The sequence below is a fragment of the Ambystoma mexicanum genome, chromosome 11, assembly GCF_040938575.1.
Source record: "Ambystoma mexicanum isolate Mex_15411 chromosome 11, UKY_AmexF1_1, whole genome shotgun sequence".
Taxonomy (NCBI): Eukaryota; Metazoa; Chordata; class Amphibia; order Caudata; family Ambystomatidae; genus Ambystoma; species Ambystoma mexicanum.
Genome location: NC_090934.1, coordinates 1394968289 through 1394988462, shown reverse-complemented (window position 1 = coordinate 1394988462; position 20174 = coordinate 1394968289). Strand labels below are relative to the sequence as shown.

The 20174-nt window shown below is 44.8% G+C and overlaps 1 protein-coding gene across 4 annotated transcripts in view; it reads right to left on the bottom strand.

Moving 5' to 3' along the window:
• The window catches only part of LCTL (lactase like), a 239428-nt gene that overhangs the window by 177451 nt on the left and 41803 nt on the right, over positions 1-20174 (bottom strand). For 2 of the 4 annotated variants that reach the window (XM_069625016.1, XM_069625017.1), the window contains exon 1: positions 14827-14916. In XM_069625016.1, the coding sequence (XP_069481117.1) occupies positions 14827-14916 (90 nt within the window). Of the gene's footprint in view, positions 1-14826; positions 14956-19525; positions 19636-20174 lie in introns of those variants that run through there. The other 2 variants (XM_069625015.1, XM_069625014.1) reach the window with 2 other exon arrangements.

The following is a 20174-nucleotide window of genomic DNA, read 5'->3' as shown; positions in this document are numbered from 1 at the left end:
ATAGGGAGCAGTTTGTAGAGTGCTTCAGGACAACACACCTAGGGAATGTTCCATCGAGTTTAGGCTTCGAGACACTAATGTGACAAGGCACTTCCTGAACACTATTGACTCAGCCAATCCCTGCAACCTGTGCAATCAGTGTGAGGCCATATCCCTGGGGAACAAAATCACCTGAGAGTGTTCTGACTGGAGCAAATGTAGCCGTACTGGGGGCAAGGGTTGTTGTTTTTTTCCACATACGGCCAACAGTGGAGGTCAGAGCCTGTTCTAGCCCAAGAACCCATTATACTGTACAAAGTATTCACTCAATAGTCAGGAGAACCTGTTTAATGCGTCCTTATTGTGTCCATGTTTGCAGGGGGTTGGTCTTGCTTTGTTTGAAATGTATGTTTTGATGTAAAAACATTTATGAAGATAAGCCAAAATAAAGTTATGATGATGGTGATGATAAATTAAACACTAATGATTTAAACCGCTAATTGGGCTTGGAAAACAAGCTAACAAGTAATAATGTATACTTATCGGAACTCAACGCATTTGCAGATGACTTTCTAGAATGATTGGAAATCTCAATGGATGAAGTTCTTCAATGTCCCAATATAGGTACAATATTGAAAAAGAAGGTGAGCATATTGGATAGAACTCAAAATGTTGAACAACTCTCCACTCTAAGTACATTGGATATTGTAGACAAAGCTTCAAGGCAGACATAATATTTTCATATTTAACAAGGTTCTGCGGGGGGCGTTGCTTGTAGCCGGAGTGCAAGACATGGCTCCTCACTAGCTCCTGTCCCAGACCCGACAACTTACGGAATTGCAGCAACAGAAAGCATGCGGTTTCTCCTGAAAAAGCACACCGGGCTGGGGGAAAGTACTGAGCCCAGCTGACCGGAGTAAGGAATCCCCTACATGCTGGATCGCTGAGCTGCGGCTCTGAGACGCCAAGGGGGCGGAGGAGATCCTTGCACTGCTCCACGGCAGCCACAGACTGAGTTCCCCCCCCACCAGGAATGGCTACACACATGCCGCGAGAGCCCCGCACTACATGAGACTGGAAGTCACGCCCACACCAGGAACCGTCACAGGGGAGCTCCTCTGAGATAGACAGGGACAGTAGCGCACCTAACAGATGGCGCAACAGATGTAATATGGGGGAAAACTACCCAAGCAGTGCATAAACAGCCTTTGGTCCTGACACAAGCAACCCACTGCCACTGGAGATGGCACCAGCAGCCCCTGCACAGCCCCCCCCCCCCAATGCCACTGCTCAATGAGCTGAAGAGGAGTACTCGCCACACCAGGAATCAGAGGACACATCAGTTCAGGCACCCACGAGGAGACAGGGCCCTGGGACCTCCGCAACAATAAGGTACAACCACCCGCCACTGCCCCAGGGGACCTGCTCATGCTCCACAATTGCAGTAGACGACCGGGGCTAAGGTAGGAGGCTCCCACTCAGGACCGGGGTTTCTGGGTCCACAGTTAATGCCAAGTGGGTTACCCCGAATGAAAAGAGGCTTGTAACTCACCGAAATCGAGCCCCTGCCTCAGCAGGTCTCCACCTAAGTTGCCGGCACAAGAAAGAAACACGCAAGGAAGGAAAGTGCAGTGAGATCCACGCTGCTGGGGGCCCCACACGACCCATCTCATCTAAAGGTACCCAAGGCCCTATGGAGAAAAAAACACTTAACCGCATAGAAATACGTGGGCAAAGGACCTCCTCTCTGAGTACCAAGGGGAGAAATGGCAAAGGTCCCCAAAACAACAAAACAAGTTGACATCTCTACTCTGCTCTCAGCACCCACCGGAGACAAAGGGAAGAAATGGGAGTGATCCAAAGCAATGTCACAAGAAAGAGACTTTGAGACGCCCCCACCCCGCCGCCAACTCAAGGGGTCACCAAAACAGATTTGCAAGACCTTCTAGCAGCCAAGAATAAGGATTACCAGAGAGGCACAGAAGAGCTAATGAAAAGAATATCGAGCCTAGACAAGCGCAAGGACAAGGTAGAAAACAGAATGACAATGATATGTGAACAATCCTACAAAATTGGAGAGGGAGCAGACAGAATTACCGCACTGGAGGCCAGATGTGAAGCTCTGGAAACTAAGCAAGAGGATGCCGAAAACCGCTCCCGCAGTAGTAACATCTGATCACGCAGAATCCCAACCTCCATTATGGACGCGGAGCTGGGTAACTTCACCTGGGACCTCTTCAGTTTCATCCTAACGCTCCCAGATAACGCCCTACTAGAGCTTGACAGAGTGCAACGAACCAGAGCTAGACAAGCACCAACCGTGCCAACCACTCTACAAGACGTCCTAGCAAGAGTCCACTTCTATAGGGTCAAGGAGGAGATTATGCAGGAAGCCAAGAACACCACACCATAAAATTCATAGATGATTCAATCTCCCTATACCAAGACCTTGCAGCTGCCACATTACCAAAAAAGTAATCCTTAAAACGGCTAACTGAATGGCTCAGAGAAAGAAAGGTGCTCTACCGCTTGGGCTTCCCCACTGCACTGGTGTTCAACCTGGAAGGTAAACAATGGCACATTTGTACATTGAAGGAGGCTCAAAAGCTAGTCCACCTGGCCGGGGCAAACAACAATGATGAGGATGATATAGCACTCAAAGAGCACTCATCGAAGGGGACTATGCAGTCCTGGACACGGCTAGACAGAAGAAGGTGGCTCAAAGACCGACCACAAAGAGGCAAGAAAGGTGCAAAGCCTTGAGAGGGAATATTTCATCGACAAAGAAGAACTACCCGATCTGTCACCCCACAGGCACCCCTAATGCTTCTGACTGAACTATGGCAGCACACACTCCAGCAATGGGCAGAGGGACCTCTAGAATTGATGCACCCAATGAGGGTACAGTGTCAACGGGGCCAAGAACGTGAAGGACATCCGAAACCAAAGGCCGTAACTGCAAACAACATTGCTGAAGCCACCGCTACGCTTTCATGTGTTAACCAATGGGCACCTGGGTGTCCACAAAAGGTTGGTTGTCGGGTTCTGAGCCGGTTTCCCAGAGAGCTGTAGGCTGGTCTCAGAGGCTTGACTCTTGTTTTGAGGTGCGGGGGGTCCCAGAGTTATGTTAGTAGGGGGAAAATTGGTCAGGAAAGGGGTCAAACCAGAGATATAACAAAGCAACAACACAGGAGGAGACATAGCCGGTGGGTCCAGAGCTCACACACACGGGACAGAGGTCGGAAGCTAGAACCCGGGAGGGAATGACACAAACATGGCATCAGACACGACTAGGGAACTTTGCATGGTAACCTGGAATGTGCAGGGCCTTAATGTTCCCGGAACACGTTAATCGGTGGAGCGCAAATTAACCAAACTCTTCGCCAATTTAGCCTGCTTGCAAGAAACACACCTTCTAGCTGAGAATCGCATCTACTTTTGGCGATTCAACAAATGCTATTTTGCAACAGCGGGGCAAAAAAAGAGGGGAGTGACACTACTCTTTAGCCGGAAAGTACCACTGACGCAAGTGATGGTGAAATGGGAAGATTCTTGTTGGTCATGGGTTACCTACTAGAGCAAGCCCTAACATTTGCACCCATCTATTGCCAGAAAAGCGTCCAGGACCGGTTTCTCCACTCCATCCCACCAGACATAGTTGCATTCACGGAAGGCCATCTTCTGATCGGGGGGACTTTAAACTGGTCCCAACCTAAATAGTGATAAGACCCTGCCACCAGCGAGAGAGGATTTTGCACGAGAAATTGGATTTGCAGAATTCCAGAGGGAAATCGGGTCAGTAGATGTTTGTCGACTCTCTATCGAGAGAGCACGCAACTATCCATTTTATTCCCATGCCCACAAAGGCCTCTCCAGAATAGACTTAATCCTAATGCTCAGCGAGTTATTCCCCTGCCTAGAGGAAGTCCAGATACACCCGAGGGTGATCTCTGATCATGCCCCACTGCAGGCCCGGATCAGGGTATGCGATTTTCCAAGCCCACTGCAACAGCATCGGAAGATGCAAGACTCACTATTACAAGATGCAGTAACGAGAAAATATCCAATGCCCACACTTGCTACTTTGGGGAAAACTCCTCGGTGAGATCCTTGGAAATGGTAGTGTGGGATGCCATGAAGCCAGTGATCAGGGGAGTGGTAATAAGGTGTGCTGCAGCACAAAAAAGGATGGGGCAATTGCAGCAACACGGGCTGGAAGAGAAGGTAGCGGCGCTGGAAGGGGCACACAAAAAGAACCAATCGGGAGAGACAGGTAGCGAGCTCAAAAAGGCTAAAGCTGTGCTGGAAATGCATCTGGCAGATAGATAGATCTGCCAGAGCATCGGCATGCACAAAACAGTTCTACTACATAAACAGCAATAAGGCGAATAGGCTATTAGTATACACATTAACAAAGGTACACACCCGAAATAACATCCCCACACTGAAAAACAAAAACAGAGGACAACCAAAGGAGTGCAATGATAATCCACCATAGCGAGGTAATGACAGGGAGCCCGATTAGCGAGCAGTTGCAAGCTAACTATCTAGCCACCTCCCCAGGGGGTCCCGAGACAACACAGTTAGAGCCCCTTGAACTCCCTATGACCTCGGAGGAAGTGAAAGAAGCCATAAAAACCCAGACAAATGCAGCCACAGGCCCCAATGGATTCACTGTAAGGTTCTACAGGGTGTACGCTGACATCTTAGCCCCTCAACTCACCATGCTTTTTAACTATTTCCTGGGCACAGGTAGTATCACACCATCAATGGAGGAATCCCTCACAATACTCATCCCCAAACTGGACAAGGACCCAGAGGACTGTGCATCCTACCGGCCCATAACACTAATGAATAGCGATGCAAATATCTTCTCCAAGATCCTTGCAACCAGACTCGCAAGGGCCTTACCAGATCTAATCCTCCCAGACCAGACAGGATTCACCCCGGTTCGCACAACCCATGACAACATCAGGCGCAGCCTAAATCTGGTCAAAAGTGCCTCTAGAATTAAACTAGAAATGGCTGTAATCTCACTCAATGCTCACAAGGCATTTGACCTATTAGATCGGGGTTACATCTAGAAGACACTAACCGTCTTTGGGTTCGGCCCGAAGTTTAGCAAATGGGTCATGGCCAACTATCAGCATCCCTCCACCTGACTAAAAATCAACAGGATTCGATCCCCTAAACTCTATATCTCTCGAGATATTCGCCAGGGCTTCCCCCTATCTCCCCTGATATTCGCTTTCTCAATGGAGCCATTTGCAACCAGAATCTGGAATAACGCACACATACAGGGGCTAGAGCTGCGGTGAAACCAGTACAAGGTCTCTATGTATGGCAATGACGTCCTCCTCTCCCTAACACAGATTGAGCGCTCACTGGAAGCACTCTGGCAGGAGATCTCAGCATTTGGGGAAGCTTCGGGCTTCAGGGTCAATAACGGGAAATCAATGGATTTGGGAGTAAATATTACCCGGGAGCATAGAGAAGCGCTAATAAACATTAGCCCCATCCCATGGGCCAAATCACAAATTGTCTACCCGGGGGTCAACATACCAAACAGAATAGAGATAGTATACCGGGCCAACTTCCCCAGCTATTCCAAACCCTATTAAAGGACATGGAGCGTTGGCTCAAACAGCGGGTTTCATGACTGGGGAGAATTGTAGCACTCAAAATGAACTTGGTCCCGAGGCTGCTCTATCAGTGCCTGGCGCTACCGGTAAACATACACCCAGGAGAGCTCCAAAGGTTGCAAAAGGGGTCTTGAACTATGTCTAGGGCAGGAAAAAGCCAAGAATTGCAAAAAGGGTGATGCTCACAGGGGCAGCGATGGGAGGACTGGGGGGCCCAGATGTTCTTAGATACAGTATGGCGGCTTAACTATCACATGCTTTCACATGGCAGGCTGACACTAATATACCCCAGTGGAAACAAATAGAAGAACATTGGTGTTTGTCCCCCTATCCACCCTACCACATCGCATGGCATCTTGCAGGGTTCCGTACACCGGTCCGCTAATGGCCACTAGAAACACAGTTCAGTGCTGGAAAAAGGCGGCAAGCCAATGGGGCAATAGGGGATCACTGGGGCCACTCACTGAATTAACCCAGACTTCACTCCCAGACTCCAACAAGAGGGATTAAGCAAATAATGCGAGCGGGCTTGAGGTAAATTAAGGACTTCTACACCAATGGAGCACCACTCTCCTTTGAATAAAAGGAAAATTTAATTCCAAATCCCAAAAACCGAAAGATTATGCTATGCACAACTCTGCCACTGGATGTCACAACACAACACTAGAACACATGGGAGCAGAGAACGCAGCATGCTGGAACTCACATTAACATCCATGGGGGACAACATCAACCCTATACAAGCTCCTAGAGAAGGGTGCCCCCAAAAAGAAGAACTATATGCTCAAATGGAAGCGGGACCTAGGAAGAGAATTAGAAATGGAAGAATGGGGACGTATCTGGACCTGCATGCAAAAAACCTCAAAATGCGTTACAAACAAGGAGGGGGCGGGGAAAGTATGCTACGAGTGGTATGTCACCCCAGAAATCCTGAACAAATGCAATCCGGGGTATTCCCCACTTTGTTGGAGAGGATGCGAAGAAACAGGATCACTATTCCACCTCTTAAGGTCATGCCCAAAGTCAATGCTATTTTGGAAAGAGGTCTTGAACCAGATTAAGTTAATCACGGGATTGACAATACAGTGATATACAGGGATCACAATATGGGTGGGGGGACGTTCCCACTAACGGGTCACCTGCTGGGCTTGATTACCCACCTCCACACTGCAGCTAAAATCACTATCGCCCTGCTATGGACGCAACCGGAAAGTTCTGGCAATCACCATGTGGTGGGTAAAATGCTGGGACACCGCAATGACAGAGAAAATAAAGGCCACTCGACTGGGAATCATGGGGAAATTTTACAACACTTGGGCCCCCTATCTTGACTGTGCAGAACAATTCCCGGGCATAGTGCGACAACCACCAGCATCTCGATTGGTGTATGAAACATTTAATCTCTTCCCTATCATTCGACCCATGACAATGGAACTGCCCAACATTCGAAACTCAGTAAATGGATTACCCCATGTTATTGTTGTTGTCGCCCATTACTAAGTCGTATCTGCACATGTACCCCAACTTGACCCGACTGTTGTTGTAAAAAAACAATAAAATATATTGTTGAAAAAAAATGTTATGCTCAATGGCTGTGAAACGATTCATAATAAGGCTATGTATTAACCTATTGCAGACAAACTATTATTTGGGTGTTTGGCAAGGCCTTCCTCGTTAGGAGCGTTTATGCCGGTTATGTAGAGACACAATAGAAACTAGTAGGCACGTTTTAACAAACTGCTCTAAAATGATATCTCTCTATGAAAAAAGGTATAGGAACAATTGTATGAATTTTAGATTAATTCACTCTGATCAATTCTCGAATACTTTATTTGGAGCAGATTCAGTGATGATATCCTCTGGTGCTTTTTATATATGGGAACAATGTTTCAAATGTGTAGAGTGTGTATGAAAGGATATATTAATTCGTGATTTGAATGTATGTGTATAACTATGAATTGATATATATTTTAGTAATGTTTTATGAAATGTGCGATTTGGAATGTAACGAGGGCGTTTAGTAATGTAATGAGAAATGTTTTTAATGAAGTATAAATGTTGGTTTTTCTTTTTTAATGCGTCTAAGACTTGTTTAATAGCCAAATCACACAATAAAGAATAAAAAACAAAAACCTTTACATTGTATCACCTACACCTATCTGGAAATATTGAAAGGAAAACGATGCTCCAAAATTATGCTTTTTGGTGCTACGATTTAAATGAGGAGACATTTAAGGAAAATATCACAGGTATGTTAATGGTCAACAGTAGACGTTTCATAAAAGATGGTAGGATTTAGCAATTTGAATAGTGGCGTGGAAAGCACCTGAAATATAAAGTTGATGCAGCATGGCCTATTTGTAAAATAGGATAGCATTGTCATGTCTGTCACAAGATAGATTTGCTTTTTTTGGATTCTGGAATGTTGGTGAACAAGGCAGCAGCTTAAACCAACTGCTCCTGCTCCCTCCCAGCCTATGGATAATAATAATATTGGAAATTGAGAAAAATGAATCCTGCGCTGATATCAAAGAAGAAGATTGAGATCCCTGACAACCCCAACTCCAAAAAAGCTAAACAAGGGGAGAAGATGGGTGAGAGTTCAGAGAATGGTGACATGTATGCACTGCTTCTCCAGATTGCCCAGGATGTGAAGGAAATGAAGTTTACCCTCAGTGAATTGTCCTCTCAAGTCGGTCACCTGGAGAAAAGAGTCACCAAAGTGGAAGCAGAAAATACAACCTTGGCCACGGAGGTTGCAGGGAGTTATAGGGCCTACAAGGAGTTGAGATATGAAGTTTCTGATTTGAAGAGGAGGAACCTGATGTTGGAGGCTGATCAAAGGAACTTGAACTTGCGCTTGCTGGGTGTGAGTGAAGACCCTGCTTTGGACAAAAACCTCGATCACAGAGTCAGAGGAGTACTGGAGGCAACTTTGGGTAACAACATCCTAAAAGAAATGGACATGGATTACTCCTTTAGAGCTGGTAAGCTGGTCCAGGCCGGAAAACCAAGACAGATCATCATGGTGATGTCCAGAGTGAGTGCAAAGGAAAGGATTTTAAAGGCTGCGAGAGAAAAAGGAAAACTTCTGCTAAATGGAGATCAATTGGCGATCTATCCAGATTTCCCTAAGGAAATAGTGGAAATGAGGAAGGCGTTCAAAAGTGCAAAAGCTTTGGCACAAGAAAAGGGGATTAAAACTCTGCTGGTGAAACCAGCGACACTGAAGATATTTTTTGGATCAGGTGTCAAAACCACAGAGGATCCAGTTGAAGCTGAAAAGTGGCTGAGGGCTGGGGGCTTAAACTTGGATAATAGTATTGCAGATTGATGTGATGCATGATGCATGAAGCTGTGAAGATGTAAGGTTACTTTTCTTTATTGATTCATTTTTTCCTGAATTTGTTAGATGGGAATTGGTTTGTTTAGGTATCAGAGCGTTATTAATGTTTCAAATATGCTGTAACGGTTTTTCGCTCGAGCGTAGGCTTGATGTGGGCTCGGATAATGTGTGCTTTACTCTACGGCAGTACGCGCTCTATAGATTTTTTATAGGTGATGGTGCTTGTTTTTGTTTGGACCGAGTGCGGGAGGTGTCGTGCTGTCCGGAAATGTCGGCCGTGGTGTGTTGGATTGGTGGATGCGTGTGACCGGCTACTGTTGACGCACATTTGAGGTAAGGCGTAGTGGCGCGTTCTCCTTTGGGGCCGCAGCACGCGTGTTCCGGGCAATGTGCCTTGCTGCATGCTCAGGTGTTTGGGGGGCACAGTGGGTGTAGAGGCTGGGGTGCATGTGTTGTGGCTGAGGGGAGGGGAATGCTCTTTGCACGGCTTTATCCCGGACTGCTGTGGTACGTTGATCACATTGTAATGTGTTTCCATAGCCAGAATTAGATGAAGGAATGCCACGTTTGCGAGTATGCTGCCCAATGCTAATCCCCTGGATATGTAACAGTTGTTCTTGTCCTGGTTGCACACCCCTGACATGCTGAGTGAGGTATATTTGACATGTACTTGTACTGTAATAACGAAGCCAACTGTATGCCATTACCATCACTGCATAAAGAAGGTGAGAGTTGTCACTATTGGGTACCTGGGGTTCCACTGTAGTCTACACCTTTTACTTTGCATGGGTACGTTTCCTTTCGTGCAGTAACGAAATCAGCTGTGAGAATGTAATAGTGCTGTCATCTAATGTGAACACTGACGAGGCCTATGGTTAAGACATGACTGTGCACCTCTGTCTACTTACCAAATCACAGACAGAATTTTCTATTAGGTTTTTTTTTGCAGTAATGCTTACGTTGGAGAGGGTTTGATTCCATTCTCAAAGCGCAATGAGTGATGTGCCAACACGTTATATCTGGAGTGCCCAGTTATACAGTACATTTGGATTAACACGGTGGGGGTTGCAGTTTTGTGCCATGGAAGTCACATGGGGGAATGTAGTGTCCAGGAAATACCGGAGATTCTGATTTTTATGCTTGGCAAGGTGAGTGGTAAGGCCACCGGGATAGTCATGGATTGGTGTGTGAATGCCATGGAAAAGTTTAATGCTGTATCTGGCTTCTAATCCCATTTGGTAGGGTGCAGGGACACAGGTATTTTGCAACTCTCTGTACACTTGCTCACACTTTCTAGTGATGATTCACGCTCAATTGCTCAGCATGCCGGCAGTAGTTGGGATTTGTGATGTTTACACTGATGGTTGTGACGGTAGGTGGATTAGTGTGATTCGTTGATGGTTATAATAAGAGAATTCAGGTTTTGTCTAGGCATGTGATTGACACATGGTGTGGTATTTAGCGTTTTTGAGTAGGGGATGTTGCATCTATTCAGGAATGCTCTTATTTGTGCTTTCATTTGCTGGAGAGTTGTGGGAATTCCTTTAGACCAAATTGTATTTTCAACTTCATTTGAATTTGACCAAATGTGGTCCGTGACACCCTTTATGGGCTTTCTATAGGCTGACCTAAGGGAGGGAGGGGGGTAGTCCCTTTCAGCGTGTAGCTGGAAGGGATGTTCTGGATGGTTGGGTGGTTCAAGCCCAGGAGTGTGTTTTTTTTATTTTATATTTTATTTCTTTACTTGACTATAGGTTTAGGTAGTATTGTGTCTTGTGAATTCATTGCAAGGATTGGGAAACGGGATCTAGCAATGTCTTACACTTATCAGAGGAATTTCAGAGTGGTATCTTGGAATGTGAATGGTGCACATTGTGCTGTCAAGAGGAAGGTGATTTTGAGTAAACTAGGGGAGATGGGGGTGGATGTCGCGATGCTTCAGGAGACTCATTTGTTAGATGCGGATATAGATAAGTGGAAAAAGGAGTGGGTTGGTGATGTTTATGGTTCATCGTTCACTACTGGTTCTAGGGGTGTGTGTATTCTTTTTAGGAAGAATCTCCAGATCACTGGGGTGAAGTGTGTGAAGGATGGGGATGGAAGGATAGTATGTGTCACTGCACATATTCAGGATGCTCAGTATTGTTTCTGCAATATATATGCTCCGAATGGGGGTGATGGTAGTTTTTTTGTAGCTTTAACGCAAATGTTGCAGAATGTAAATGCGATTAATGTGATTTTGGGAGGGGACTTCAATGTGGTTTTAGAACCTGGACTTGATAAAAGTGTGGGGGGTGTGGACAATGCCAACGCTCTGAAAAGAACAGCATTAAAGAGACTAATTGATGAATGGAACCTCACAGATGTTTGGAGATTGCAAAACCCTTCTACGAGACAATATACTTTCTTCTCTGCAAGGCATAATGCTTATTCGAGAATTGACCTCTTTATGACCTCTGGCCTCTGTACACAATCATTCCAAAAGGGTAACATCGGATCACTACTTGTTTCGGACCATGCTCCAATCTCCATAGACTTGCGATTGACCTTCCCGGTTCCTAGGTCTAACACCTGGCGGATGAATGTCTCCCTCTTGGACGACGATGAAATTGTGGACAAAATTGTTCAAGAAGCGAGATTCTTTATATCTGTGAATTGGACTGGTGAAGTCAGGGTGGAGTTTGTGTGGGAAGCCTTCAAATCATATATGCGAGGATTGTTGATTGGTTTGTCCAGCAAAAAGAAAAAAATGAGAGATGCAGAAGTGAAAAAGCTTATTGTGGACATTCAGGATCTTGAGAGAAATAATATGCAAAACTTTTCAGATGAGACTATTAAAATATTGAAGCAGAAAAGGAGACGATTGGAAGATTTGTATTCTTCGAAGGCTGAGTGGTTGCTTTTTAGAACCAAAAGCAACTACTATGAAAAAGGAGAAAAATGTGATCGACTTCTGGCACATCGGTTGAGGGTTATGGACAGTGGCAGATCTGTCAATGCAGTGGAAAGACAGGATGGGTTGGTGACTTTTGATCCTGTGGAGATTAATGCAGCATTTCTGTCGTATTATAAAACCCTGTACTCTTCAGAGATCAACTTATCTGAGCGTACAATTGGTCAATTCATTGATGACTGCCATCTGAAGAAAGTGAGCTTGGAATCCTTGGAGTGTATGGAAAGAGATTTGAACGTGGAGGATCTCAGGTTGGCTGCTTATGCGCTGAATTCTGGGAAGTGTCCAGGCCCGGATGGGCTACCAGCTGAACTTTTCAAAATTTTCCCAGAAGAGGTGTTTGCTTTGATGCTAGAGATGCTGCGCGCCTCTTTGAGGAATGGGTGCCTTCCAAGTTCAACAAGACATGCTTCAATCTCCGTTTTTCTGAAGGAGGGACGATCACCAGTGAAAACTGGCAGCTATAGGCCGATCAGTTTATTGAACACGGACAACAAGATTTTCGCCAAGGCGTTAGCTTTGAGGATTGAGAATGCACTGATGGATATCATAGATGTAGGCCAATCTGGATTTGTAAAAGGCAGACATGTTTCAGAAAATGTGAGAAGATTGTTGCTGACACTGTATGAAAGCAAAGAACACCATAATGATGTGGTGACGTTGTCCTTGGATGCTGAGAAAGCTTTCGACCGTATTGAATGGACATATCTTTTAAGTACATTGAAAGGCTTTGGTTTTGGAGATACCATGATCGGATGGATAAGACTGCTGTATTCCCGGCCGACTGCTTGTGTTCGGACTAATGGCATGGACTCGGGCATTTTTGAACTTGGGAGAGGGATGAGGCAAGGCTGTCCACTGTCGCCAATTCTGTTTGTGATCGCCATGGAATTGCTGGCTGTGAGGATAAGAGAAGAGGATAGAATTGAGGGCGTACGCTTTGGTGCAGCCTCCCAGAAAGTTTGGTTGTATGCGGATGACATGCTGGTGGTGGTTCAGAATGTGGAGAGCTCCATTCCTGTGCTGATGGAGTTGATCGATGTGTTCAACAAGGTTTCTGGATACAAGATCAATTGGACCAAGTCGGAAGCGCTGCCGGCATCAACCACGTGCACTGTTTTGAAGATGCAGGGCTTTCCCTTTAAGTGGTGTCCGAATAAGATGAGATACCTTGGATTTGGCTAACGAATGATGTCTCGAAAATAATGGATGTCATGTGATTCAATCTTTGGAGGTGGACCTGAAGAGATGGAATGCACTTAAATTGAGTCTCTGGGGGAGAGTGAATGCCATCAAAATGACATCAACACCGCGAATCAACTATGTGCTCAGTGTGCTTCCCCTGGACGTAAAGAAGGGCCATTGGCGGAAAATTGAGAGTTTAATCCAGTCTTTTCTCTGGGAGAACAAACAGCCACGCCTCAGCTTGTGGAAATTGCAGCAGCCCCAAGACTGTGGAGGTTTGGGGGTTCCTGACTTTGAGAATTATCATTTGGCCTTTGGAGCCAGGCATCTGGCTCCATTTATTGAAGATTCGGAGGATGTTTGGATGCTGGCGCAATCAAGTAGTTCTTCTCCGTTGCCGCCTAGGGCCATACTGTCCACGGTGGATGGATCTGGTTATCGCTCATTTCCGCCGACAAGATTCCTGAGAACTTGTTGGAGGGAACTATGGAAGAAAAGTAAGCGTAAGGTATGTGATAATGATTACATCCCTATCTGGTTGAATCCAGGTATTTTGCTGAATGGGAGGCCGCTATTGTGGTTGAACTGGCTCCTGAGTGGTGTACTATGGTTGAGTGATCTGATGGAAGACGGCAAATGGATCAGCTATAGAAGACTTTCACAAATTAAAGATCTCAGAGACTGTACAGTGGGTGAATACAGAAAATTGAGAGGTTTGCTGCGGAACCAGAGAACTGTTGATGGCGGTGGTTGGCAGTTATTGCTACCTGAATATAAGACATTAGGTGGTATGGCGTCCAAAGTATATAGAAATCTGAGCCAACAGTACACGCCAGCAGAGGGGTTGTTAACTAAGTGGTCTGAGGTCCTTGGCTCTGATATGACTGTGGAGAGGTGGAGGTGTCTTTGTAAAAACGTAACTCTGACATCCATTAATCTTGGAGAACAATGCCGCCAAATCAAAATTCTTAATAGAGTGTTTTGGACTCCCCAGAGACTTTATGCGAGAGGGATGATTGACTCAGAGTCCTGTTGGAGGTGTAAGCATGATGTTGGCTCCTTTGAACACTTGATCTGGGACTGTTATGAACTGAGGACATTTTGGAGGAGTGTCACTGAAAAGATTAATGAGGTTCTATTACTGCAAGAGGATTTTGATTATAACACTATCATCTTGGGTGAGGATGATAAAGTGGAAGATCTCACTTATCCACAGAAATGCTGGTTTTTTAGGGCTACAAATTCTGCGAAAAAAATTGTTTTGAGAAAATGGAAATGTGATGAGAGACCGACCTGTTCAGAATGGGTGGAGGACTTGAGGCAAGTGGCCAGAATTGAGAAGGTTATCCTTCGCAGGAACAAAAAGTTGAAATTGTTTGATGATATGTGGGGTGGGTTTTTGGATGACATGTGATAATAAGTTGGCCTGTTTTGCTTTTTAGATTCTGTGAAGGTTGGGGATGGATATGGGGTGTGGATTCTATGCAATGAGTTCTACGATTACAATGATGATAAGTTTGTTGCTTGTATGTTTTCTATAAAATTCAATAAACTTAATAATAAAAAAAAAGATAGATTTGCTTTTTTGTGGCTTTTTAAAACTCTTTTTTAGCTTCTCTCTTTTTACTCACTTTGATTTATGTAACAGTTTCTTCATTGTGCTTTTTTGGGTCAAAAATAATCGAAAGATAATGAAAGAGAAAAAAGCACCAATGGCTTACCCAAGGATTGCTAAAGGTGATCCAGTGTTTCACTCTGTCCCCAAACCTTTCGAAACACAGACTGGCGTACTCGTTGAAATATTGGGTCATGCTAATGTTTTGCCAACCGTTGTGTTTGTCTTGAAGCACCTGAAGGAAAAGTAGAGAAATGCATTAGTGCTGAGATGGGGCACAGTTGCTGGGAAGCAAAGGAGGGCTGAACGGAAAAAGGGATCATTTGTTTATTTTATTTATCTATTGGACATTTGAATGGACCCAATACACAAGTGTTTCCAGACCCCACAAGGCAAAAAGGGGGCCTGAGAGGGGAGGGAACATGGGAAATCAAAGGAAAAACAAGAACAAAAGAAACAGTTATATTGGCATTGTGACAATCCTACCATGCAAAAGCATGACAAGGTGATAAGTGCGAGGGGATTGGGGGAAGAGGGAGAAGTGCAATAGTGGGGGATCCCTAGAGGTGGGGGCTGGTAAATGCTATTCAGGCCAGGGTGGCAAGTGCACGGGGGAAAGAAGGAGGAGGTGAGGAAAAGTGCAGTGAACAGGAGGACTGGGTTGGGATAGTCTGGAAAAGGATTGCTGAGGCAAGTGCTGGCATAGGAAACTGGCAGGGACTGGTAAAAGGGATGGTTTAGTCCAAGTATGAGTCTGAAGGGACCAGGCCCCAGTCGCAGCGGCTGGTGGATAGCTTAGCACGGCAGAGGGGGAGGGAAGCGGGAGGAGAAAAGGAAGGTCTTGAGAAGTTTCCGGAACTTAAGAAGAGCCGGATCAAGTCTGAGGGGGAGAGGTAGGTTGTTCCAGGGGGAGGTGCTAGCCGAAGAGAGGGATTTACCTCCCACTCGCTGCTTGGAGACAAATAACAAATACATAGAACAAATAAAAGTGGCAGAAGCGAAGGACAGTCTGGGGAACCAGGATTCTCTCTTCGATGATCAGAGATGTGTTCCTTGAAGAGAAGTGTCTTCAGCTACTTCATGAAGTGCATGTAGGGTGGGGCAGTTCTGAAAAGGGTTGGGAGGTTGTTTCAGAAAACTGGTATAGAATAAGGTCATATAGTTTTCCACTCTTCTAGACAGAGTGCTTGGGGAGAATTGTAGCAGGAATCCAGAGTGAGTGATATGAAAGGAAGTTTGGTCTGTTGAACTGTTAGTGACACTGAAATGCTAGTTGGGCTAAAAGAGTCAGTGCCTGGCTCCGACCTAGCCCCATTGGTTTTTCATATTTGTCCTGGGAGGATAGCTCAGCGGCAACGTGTTCGCCTTGGAAGCAAGACGACACGAAGCAACACAGATTCAATCCCCGGGTCCGCGCTTAGAAATCTCTGGGAGAGCGCGTTATAAATACACAACTAAAAAAAGAAATAAATAAACCATTACGCAACCATTCCTGTAACAGCGCCTCGATGCCCGTGGGCTGTGTGAGCGCTTTAAAAAATGCAAAATAAAATATGCACCTTGCCATCTGTTAGGTAAATAAGCCTGCCTTAGTCTTAGCAGGATTCCAGATGCAGCAACCTGATTTGGACCAACCAATTTGCCTGTAGGCCAGGATGGATATTTATTCCTAACACTGTATTGCGGTTATGTTTCTTCCTGTGCAGAGCTAGGAAAAAAGTCTGAGCTGAAAATAATTGGTGCTCAAACCCTTTCTTCTCCAGGTTGGCAAAGCACATGAAATGATGTTATGACCTCTGTTAACGTTAAAGATGCATGGACCTAGGTCCAACGCTTTCAACTATTTCTGAGGAACCTTCTCTATGGATACTTAAACATAGACCTCTGCGTCCTTTTTTTTTATTTTCGAATATCAGTTTTGTCGCACGAATCTTGTAACTTAACAGAGACAATTGGTTCGTCCACTCCGTTTTTGCTAAATGTTTTTTTTACACTTGTTAGTGTTACTTTTGATTCAATTCATGCGCCATAAGTAGAACAAAGAAAAGTGTAGAGTCCACACAATTGTCTCAGATGCCGACCTGCACGCACGGAGGTTTGACAACAGGAACTTTTCAGGTTGGGATTGAACCCATGAATAAGAGCACATGACTAAAGAATGATTGGTAACCAAGGCACAAGGATTGGCCCTGATTTGAAAAAGGCAGTCGTTTCTGCCGAAACAAGTGTAATCACAAAGGGCAAATGGCTGTACATAGATATAAACAAAAAACATTTATCACCATTTATCACCACAAACAATTGTGTGGACTCTACACTTTTCTTTGTTCTACTTATGGCGCATGAATTGAATAAAAAGTAAAACGAACAAGTGTAAAAAAAAAAAAAGTTTCAACGCTTGGCTTCAGAGTGCCTTTGAACTGATTCAACACTGAGTTGCCATGGTAGCCACAATTGATAACCTTGTCAATCCAGAAGAATGCACCCTTTGATGAATGTGTTCAGATGTGTTTGTAGAAGCAGCAAAATCAAATATCAGGTTGCACTTGGGTTTTACACAAGGTTTAGTTGGTGCAGTGGATTCCTTGTCTCTCAGCAATGAATGGTGAGTAGGATATACATAATCTAGGATAGACTGTCTCCTCATGGGTCTGTGTACTTATATTACCACGGTCTGTGGCTCAGCGGAATAATGCATCCCCTATAGGGACCTGCGTCTGACCTCATGGTCACAGGTTCCAATCACAGCTGCTCCACTCATGTCTTCATCCTTCTGAAGTCAATAAAATGAGTAGGAAGGAAGCAGATTGGGCTAAGACAACGGAACAAGCCTCAGCTCAAAGGCTTGGCGCACACCTTCCTGGCAATACAAGAAAATTAAACGAACTACAAAACTACATAAAGATCTTCCCAATAAATGGGCTCGGAATCTGATTTTAAGAGCACGTCTGAATCTTTTTCGCACAAATGAGATCCTACACATAAGAGGCCTTTCCCCAACTGCAAACTGCCGTTTTTGCCACGACACAGAGCCACCGCCACAAGAAACAATTCGGCACTTGTTAACAACCTGTCACGCGACGCGTGCTTTGAGACAGAAGTTTTTCGTGCATGTAGCAACAAAGGAGCAATTGATGGAAGAACCGACATGGTGGTGTAGACTCATTGGTTGGCGACAAAACCAGCTGGCAAATAATAACAGCCAAAATGCTTGAATACATCGTGACTGTTCTATTACAAGACAAGGAATCCTCCACAGAGTCCGAGCCTAACACAGCCAACAAACCGCAGGTAACTTGAACTTAAGTCCGAGAGACAATCAAGAGACAGAATGAAACAGGAAAATATTGTAAAAATCTAAGTTTGATTAAAACAATAAAAAAAAATAAAAAAAAATAAATAAAAATGAGTACCATTAAATTGGCCAACAATAAACATCTGTTGTTTGTCAATAGCGTCAGGATTCCCCTCTGAGGGTTAATGTGTGCTATACAAATACACCTGTTACGTTACCAATGTAACTAGCATGCCACTACATTCCTTTTCTTTCATGCAATGTCATTTAGTTTGTGCTTTTTATGCACTGTTAAAACTATATCTACTTAACAATCCTAAAATGTACACAATGGAGCTGATGTTCTGATGAGCTGTAATGGAAATGGAAGGGGTGAAAGCACTGAGTAAGGCTTTCATGCCTTCCATTCATGCCACGGCTCATTTGCAATCATTTGTATAGCGGAGAGGAGGGGTGGAACATAACTTGCGTTTACGCCGCCTCTTTTCCTCTCCGCCATACAAATGCTCCTATAATGTGCCGTATCTATGGGGTCCACCGGTTTTATGCATAAAACAAGTGGTGCCCATAGGGATCGATTGTACACACTGCCTGCCGTGCTCGCATGAAAGGCAATGTGTACAATTACAATTAAACGCTGCCCGATATGGTCGCTTGATTGCAACTGTGAACGCTGCCTACCATGTGCGCTTGGCAAGCAACGTTAGTTAACAAACAAAATGAAACGCTGTCCGACATGCTCGCACATCAGGCAGCATTTAATTGTAATTGTACATGCTATGTGAGCATGCACAATTAAAAGTAACCCCTGCCTGGCATGCAAGCATTGCAGTCAGCGTTTACTCACTTTGCAAGGTAGAGTGGAAAAGTGCAGGGCAAAAGGCAGCATAACCACGTGTATGTGTCTTTTGCTCTGCACATCTGACCTCCGCAGTGCAAATGACAATTTGCCAGTGGTAACCTGGCTATGCCTGAGTAAAAACATACCAGGTCACTGCCTCCAAATTACAAACAGGAGCACCATGAGCTCCTTGGTAATATTGAAATTACTGAAATTAAACAGTGGGCCATGGAATGCACATACTAAGGTCTCCCACCTGTGCATTTAGCTAAAGGCCTTGCTATGCAAGCTGTGAAGGCAGTGAATCGTCATTGCAATTAATTTATTCCACAAAGAGTTGCTTAGGAAGGGCTAAATGGCTAATTAATTATTTATATATTCTTAGAGTGACCTCCGCCTCTCCACTCCTTGTCTCGGCTGTCCTTTTCCTGGCACTTCATACATTTGATGCTTCCATTGCAGTGATTGAAACTTTTGGTCAAAACAAAAGATGCTACCAAGACCAGACCAATCCTCTATGGACCCAAAAGAACCGGTGGCCAGGGGATGTCTGGCCAAAACCCACACCTGCCCCCCAGTCTCTGTAGAGCGTGGTAGTAATTATGAGCCCCACCCACCAACCTCATCCCAGCATTCCCTCACTGGATCTGCTTCAAATAATTCACCCACCTGTGGAAGGTCCCAGTGGTAGAGGGTCACAATGGGTGTAATCTTGTTCTCCAAAAGGACATTTATGAAATCATCATAGAATTTGACCCCCTTCTCGTTCACGTGATCAGCTGTGGACACAGTAAAGATCAAAATTGAGAACATCCTACAAAAAGGCTGGTGATACATTTCATTTAAATTACAATATTTCTCATTTATATTAAGAACCAATACCATGCTGCACAATTGCCAATTAAACACATATTTACATTTTATTTGTTGGGAATTGAAATGACATATTAAAATAATAAAATATCCTTAAATGCAGCATAAGTCAGAGAGATAGCTCGGGGGACAAGCAGCCGTCTTGGGAAAATGATGATGCTGTGCAACCCTGATTTGTTTCCTGATCCAGCGGGAGGAGTAGGCATGAAGGACTATATGAGTCCCCAATAGTAGTAGCAATACTAATTCATCCAGTACATTTATTTATAAGGCAGTTTAGTATTCCCCCTGCAATTGTGATTATTAATAATATATATCAGCTCAAGATGTAGACACCAATTTAGGTCCCTTTCCTGCAGCACCTACTAAGGCAAGGGTGAGAGGTTGTCCTTATATCAGGACATTCTTCCAGTCCTACCTTATCTCCACCCCTTGGCTCCCTTAA